The 7,150-nt window shown below is 36.8% G+C and overlaps 2 protein-coding genes across 2 annotated transcripts; both read right to left on the minus strand.

Annotated features, from left to right (window-relative positions):
• Nucleotides 1–1,064: 1,064 nt before the first annotated feature.
• LOC113329648 (cytochrome P450 71A1-like) lies at nucleotides 1,065–2,986 on the minus strand. Its single transcript, XM_026576501.1, has 2 exons — nucleotides 1,994–2,986; nucleotides 1,065–1,820 (listed from the first exon to the last, which is right to left on the minus strand). Exons 1-2 carry the CDS (start codon nucleotides 2,984–2,986, stop codon nucleotides 1,212–1,214), a joined length of 1,602 nt encoding a protein of 533 aa, XP_026432286.1. The 3' UTR covers nucleotides 1,065–1,211.
• A 3,190-nt stretch (nucleotides 2,987–6,176) lies between these two features.
• LOC113329650 (cytochrome P450 71B20-like) lies at nucleotides 6,177–6,764 on the minus strand. Its single transcript, XM_026576502.1, has one exon. The coding sequence runs from the start codon at nucleotides 6,762–6,764 to the stop codon at nucleotides 6,177–6,179; it is 588 nt and encodes a 195-aa protein (XP_026432287.1).
• Between the last annotated feature and the right edge of the window lie 386 nt (nucleotides 6,765–7,150).

Genomic DNA, 7,150 nt, shown 5'->3' on the forward strand with positions numbered 1-7,150 from the left:
AGATACTACATTGATCCGTATGTAGTTAATTTCTTTTGCTTCCATATTTTTGTATAGAAATTCAGGCTAGGAACGATATCTCACGGGGTAGATTGCTCTTGCATGATTCTTTTACACAAAATTGGTTAAAAAGATCAAAATCAACAATTCTTGGGTGAAAAGGACACTTAGATTTTGATATTGTTTAAATGGACAAAAATGTAAAAATAGCCACGATGTAAACAGTTTCATCCTTGCTATTTTTTTTTGGTGTCCATTTCACCCATACTAATTTTTACTCGTCCATTTGAACCATGTTTTTAAAAATATTTGGACAAATGACCCATTTTCCGATTCTTTTACTTTTTCTTAGACGGTGCTCTGCAGAGTAATTTTACGAACTCCCCCAGTATTTTGATTTGGTTGAGTTCTTTAGCTGAGACCTTCCCATAAGTTTGATTGTTTTGGAAGCTGGAACGACTAAATAAAAAAACAGTTTTTTGTTATTATGGATACGTCGTTTTTCAGTTTCCCGACTTACTTACATAGCTACCCATACTATTATTTATTTCATGTTCTTCTCATGGGATTATTTGCGCAACATCCATCCCAGTGAATAAAAGGGTCGCTTGGATCTACGTTGCTGGATTCTTTTTGCTGCGACGATTACCTAAGCTCTATATTTGAGCTGCTTCAAAAGCAAAATGACTTGGTAAAGTCGAACAGATAAGAGAAATAGCCCCATAAGTTGCAAACTCTTCATCTTTTTAATGATAAACATTTGGATATTGCCGATGCAGAAAAACAAGCCAGACAGTCAAACTTCCCGCACTTTGAGCTTCTGAATCAGGTGCATTCAACATTAGTTACTTCGTGAAATTTAATTTCTTTATGTGATCTACACCAGTACCCCAAAACTTGAGGCTGCAAACCATTTTAAGCCACCGGGGAATGAAACATGACTAGAATGAAAGTCCTTGAAAAAAATTACAAAGCCAAAGTTCATACAATCTTTCACTTTCTTTCGTCAGTGCACTTTAACTCTTGGAACGATGAATCTTATCCCGTGCATAGCACGGGCGTACAACTAGTAATTTCTTATTTCCGAGAAGAATAAATTTAGAACTGCAACCACGTAGTATAAACTGTAACTGATCATGGGTTTTGTCTCCCAAATGAACCGAATAAACTTGTATCTTGTTCCTTGTAGTAATATCCATAGACTCTGGCAGTCATTTATACATGACAGGCACAAGTTCTAAAGCAGATTTCTTATGGACAGCAAAAGTCCCAGACTCATCCGTGTTCATGTCTTCAGGCCTCAATCCATAAGGTAATTCCCAATTAAAACTGTATAGAAGATTTGCAAGTGTGAGCTCCATTATTGTAGTTGCTAATGATATCCCTGGACAACCCCGTCGACCTGATCCAAAAGGTAAAAACTCGAAATGCTGTCCTCTGAAATCAATGGAGTTAGTCATGAACCTCTCCGGGAAGAAAACTTCTGGATTCTCCCATGAAGTAGGATCTCGTCCAATAGCCCACGCGTTAACTAAAACTGTTGTTTTGGGAAGAATATCATAGTTGTTTATCTTGCAGTGTCTTATGCTTTCTCTTGGAATAGACATTGGACCTGGAGGATGCAGTCTTAAAGTCTCCTTCAATACCATCTTTAAGTAATGAAGCTTGCATAGATCCGTTTCTTCGACATTCCCTTGCTTGCCTACGCAATTTCTTACCTCGTCTTGCACTTTATTCATTGTTCTTGGGTTCTTAACAAGTTCTGTCATTGCCCACACCATGGTAGTAGTACTTGTACCTATGCCACCAACAAAAATATTCTGCAACAACACAAAATAACTTAAAATTTAGGGACAAAACCATTAGCCACAGTTGAACCATTCCCTAGCTGCAAGAAAAATTATGTCAGTTAAAACCTCAAGTGTGAGGCCATAAGGAGGAAATGGCATGAGAGCCATGAAGCCAACTTGCACCCAATGTGCCAGCTACATACACTATTATCCACTACGGTAGGCACCGACTGGGACATGCGTGCACCATTTACAATACATTTCAAAATTTCAATGCGAGAGACGAAGACAGGGAGACGGAAAAGAGAAATAACCATGAGGAGTGCCTTGATACGATTTTTAGATATTTGAACTGGACCAACCCCACCTTTTTCTAGTCCAAGCAAGATATTAATAATGTCGTCTTGTTGTGATGTAGGCCTTCTCTGGTCTGAGTCGATGTGCTGGTTGATGACCTGATGTAAGAACTTATCAAGATTATGAAAATTCTTCTGTAGCTTTGAATGTTGCCCAGTGAGAACATCGATTACACACCCAAAAAAAGGAAACAGATCGGCTGCAAAATAACTACCAATAGTTTCCATACATTCATAAACAATAGGCCGAAATCTAATCTTGTCAAATTCTCTGCCGAAAGCAATCCTGCATATTATGGTGAAAGTAAGAGAAAGCAAATGTTCAGAAAGATCGATAGGCTTACAAGACGATTGAGAAATGGAGTCGATCATAAACGCGACCTCTTCTACTCTAATAGACCGAAAAGAAAGCACTCTTTTCGGGTTTACAAGCTCAAAAACAAAAATCTTACGCATCTCCTTCCAATACTCATTATAAGAACTAAAGCTGACATCCATGGAATTATAAGAAAATTTTTCAAGGCATACTAATGAAGGCCTACTACTAAAGTTTAAATCATTGGTCTTCAAAACTTCTTTGGCTAATTCAGCGGAAGAGATCACTAAGACTGGTATTCGGCCTAGTTGAAGGTGCATGATAGGGCCATGTTTCTTTGAGAGATGCCATAGAGCACGATGCGGTGAGCCATGGAACAGCAAGTGCAAGCAGTTTCCTATGAAGGGAAGTTTACATGGACCGGGTGGGTATAGAATAGTATGTTTTGTGTTGCATCTTTTCTTTATCAGTATACAGATGAGAAGTGCAACAAAAAAAGGAAAAAATAGAAACCAAGAAGACATGGTATTAGAGTAGATTAACACTATAACAGATTGAGTAGTGATTCTACAGCGAATTTCTTCTCATCATTTGTACCTATATATCTAGAAACACACTGACAGCATTTCCGAGTTCAACGGTCCACAGGAAAACATAACATAACGTACATTATGATGATGACCTGCAAGGCCACTAGGCTATATTCTAAAAACAAATGAAAGGCTAGCAACCGAGCTACAAAATTTTCCATGTACGAAGACACTAATCTAACCAATGGTCAACTGGCCAGGGTACTCTGGTCACTGGACATGGCGCCGGTGAGCCATAAATTATGGAATGAAAATATGGATGGCAACAATAACTCTGAAATTAGTTAGTGTGAAGTAAATGTAAAGCATGGCAATAATAAGAAAACCTCAGAATGTTTAAAAGTAGTTAGTACAGTGAAAAGAAGTACCATGAAATGAACCACATTATAAGCGATAATGTACAGTCATTGTCTTCTAGAAGACAATGACTATGCGTTGTGATATTTCTTTCTAACAGACAAATCCTGCTACTGCATTAAAAAATGTACCATTTGAAAATAATGACCTTTCATATGTATAATGACTTTGTAGTTGAAGTTTAAAGCTAGCTGGATTTTGCAGTTTAATTTACTAGGTGCATTGCAGCATATTCGCAAATTTCAAATGAGCTGTGCCCGCATAACTACACACGAAACCAGTTGGCAGTTTTAATACACCCATTGCGTTTTCATTAATTGTACAATTACTTTCAATATTCAATCACCAAGACATGTAAATTAATTTTTTTTTGCAAGTTATTGGAAATATCCGTAGACTAAGAGGAAAAACACGTACTGTATTAGCGTGCACTAAATTGATTACATGTCAGCGACGGACCACAGATAGGCTTCTTTTTCTGTAGCTCGTTTCTCATTTATGTTTTTGAAGAACTGCGCCTCAGTTCCGTTACTTCGATCCACCCATCCCAATGACGCCCTGGTTTTATACCATAACGGTTAGGTATCGGATCTATCTTCCTTTTTATCCAGCTGTGGCAAGGAAGGAAATCTTTCATCTTCTCTTTGTCTCCAAAATTCTCCAAGAGCATCTCAGATTGCTGCTTACGCTTGTTCACAAAGTGCGCCATTGGATCCCCCCCACCTAATCCTCTCTTTCAGCATGTTGTCAACTTGTGAATCATCATCATCCTTCCTCTTATCCATGTCAGGAATGTTACTCATCTCAGAATTCACACAAAGGGGTACGACTCCTATTTATAGGTTTAGAAGTCCTAATTAACAGAGAAAAAGTTCCAAAAATAAGATTCCTAAACTTCATTTTGTGTGAAAAACTGATTTAGAAAATCATTGCGGCCATGGAGAAATTTGTTGTGCGATTTCTTCAAGAGAGATCGATTTAGGGTTTAGTGCAATTCGGCATTTCGGATTTCCGTTTCGTGATTAGGCAATTTAGTTGTACAAATGTCAAATACAATGCCTGCCTTTGATGGATTCTATATTTCTATCATTCTATGTATATATAGTTGGGCTGGGCTTGCTTTACTGGTCAAGGTGTATGGCGTTTGGGTTGCACCCAAGTCCATGACTTATTGTAACGAGTCTAGGTGAGCATATGAACCCAAACCCGCAAATCCACCCGCAATTTGATTGATGGACACCCAACCGTTTATTGGTGGGTCGGATGTGGACGCATTTTGTTGAAAACCCATTAAATATTGAGTTGGGTGCGGATACGAGTCCAGAAATCCATTGGACACCTACATCTGCTAGGTTACGGGTAAATGAAAAAGTGTAACTGATGTAAAGGGATGTTTTTATATTTTATAAATTATATAAATGTTAATGTTTTATTTTCTAACCTAATTGTTTCTCTTACAACAATTCATAAGTAGCAATAAACATGATTGTTCCAACTTAAAGATTTAAGGTCGATTTCTCTTTAAAAAAATGAAAATCTGTTTTATATAAGCGGTAATGTTTTATTTTCTTTCCCATTTTCATTTTTATAAATTATATAGATGCTAATTTTTTTTTTATTTTTCTAACCTAATTTCTATTTTTTTTATAGAAGAAATGAAATCCACGGATTTATTCGCACTCAATCCGCTCACACGCCATCCCACGATTGCCTAACCCGCGGGCGATGGACGTGGATGTGGACATGTATCTAGAACCCGCCGCTTTGATGGATTGGATTTGGATGGCACCAAATCCACGGGTTCCACCCGTTACTCACCCCTAAATCTAGCAACCACAACAAATATCGTTTATGTATTGAACATTCTTTTTTGTTGCATTGGGTCGTAAAGAGTAGGGGTGAGTAACGGGTGGAACCTATGGACTTGGTGCCATCCAAATCCAACCCATCAAAATGGCGGGTGTAAGAATTGCATCCAGTCCGGCCCATCACTCGAAGGTTTGACACCTTTGGTCGGATGTAGATAAAATCATGAATTTTAATTCTTTTATAGAAAAAAGAAAAAATGTTAGAAGATAAAATATTTACACTTATATAATTTGTAAAGATGGAAAATTTCTAACATGAACACTTACATAAAAAAAATTCGAACGATATTACGTTGTTTGTTGCATATGAATTATTATAAGAGAAACAATTAAGTTAGAAAATAAAACGTCAGACACGTATATACTTTATAAAATATAAAAACATTCCTATATATTAACCATATTTTCTCATTTTCCAGCCTAGAGGGTGTAGGTGTTCATGGACTTTTAGACTCGCACCCAAACCTAATTCATGAACATGCATCCATGTCCCACCCGCTCATAAACAGGTCGTGTGTCCACCAGTAGGTTTGGGTTCATACGCTCACTCCTAATAAAAAGTAAGTAATAGAAGAAGATGAAAATAATGGCTACAAAAAGTGAAAACTTAGAGATAAAAGAGAAGAAAATTTGGAATAGAGACAACAACAGCTAGGTATATTTAGTCACCAATTCTATATTGATAAGAGTTGCAATATTTTGAAATACACACTCTACTATTTAGCTACATGCATCCACTAAAAATAAATTAATACACCAAATTTTTTGAGGATGCGTACATCCACAGTGCATAATCACTACACTCAATTATTATGGTTGAGTTTGGGCCTTAAAACCAAATCCATAGATACATTCGGCATATTTAGAGCATAGCACACGGGCACGAGTCTGGTTTCATCTCAATGATCAGATATCTTAACTACATGCTTTATGGGTACAAGCTCAAGTGGATGTCTACTCCCAAGGGCTGCTAAGTACTCCTCCTTGCTGTTTAAGTCTTCCCTCTTCAATCCTTTTGGCAATTCCCAATCGAATGAGCACAATATATTGGCGAGTACAAGCTCTACTAAAACGATTCCGGTATTCAAACCAGGGCAAACCCTTCGACCTCCCCCAAAAGGTAAGTACTCAAAGTTTTGATTTCTGGTAAAATCAGTGGTGCTATCTTCAAACCGTTCTGGTAAGAATTCTTCGGGATTTGGCCAATACTCTGGATTTCTCCCCATCGCCCACGTATTTATAAGGACCCAAGTCTTGGGGTACATGTCGTAGCCATCAATTTTACTATGTTTCATAGTTTGCCTTAAAAGGATTGAAGCTATTGAATGCAACCTTAGAGTTTCTTTAACTACCATTCTTAAGTATGGGAAATTATCAAGGTCTGATTCTTCTACCTTCCCTTTTGATCCCACATAATTTCTGATCTCATCTTGAACTTTCTTCATCGCTTTTGGACTTTTAACCAGTTCTGTCATTGCCCAGTTCATTATTACAGCTGTTGAGTCTACTCCACCAAGATATATATTCTGGTAGTTATTAAATAAAGAGAATCATAAATTTGTGAGTATGTATTATTATCGGTCAATCATAAGATTCTGGTAGTTATCAAACAAAGAGAAACATAAATATGTGTAATATGTATTATTATCACTCAATCATAAGATTCTGGTAGTTATTAAATAAAAAGAATCATAAATATGTGTAATATGTATTATCATCGATCAATCATAAGATTCTGGTAGTTATTAAATAAAAAGAATCATAAATATGCGTCATATGTATTATTATCAATCAATCATAAGAATATGCTAAAAATGTACTACTAGTAAGTTACTAAAGTTAGTAACTAAAGACTATAAAGAAAAAGAAACCC

The sequence above is a fragment of the Papaver somniferum genome, unplaced genomic scaffold (genome assembly GCF_003573695.1).
Source record: "Papaver somniferum cultivar HN1 unplaced genomic scaffold, ASM357369v1 unplaced-scaffold_117, whole genome shotgun sequence".
In the NCBI taxonomy this organism is placed as follows: Eukaryota; Viridiplantae; Streptophyta; class Magnoliopsida; order Ranunculales; family Papaveraceae; genus Papaver; species Papaver somniferum.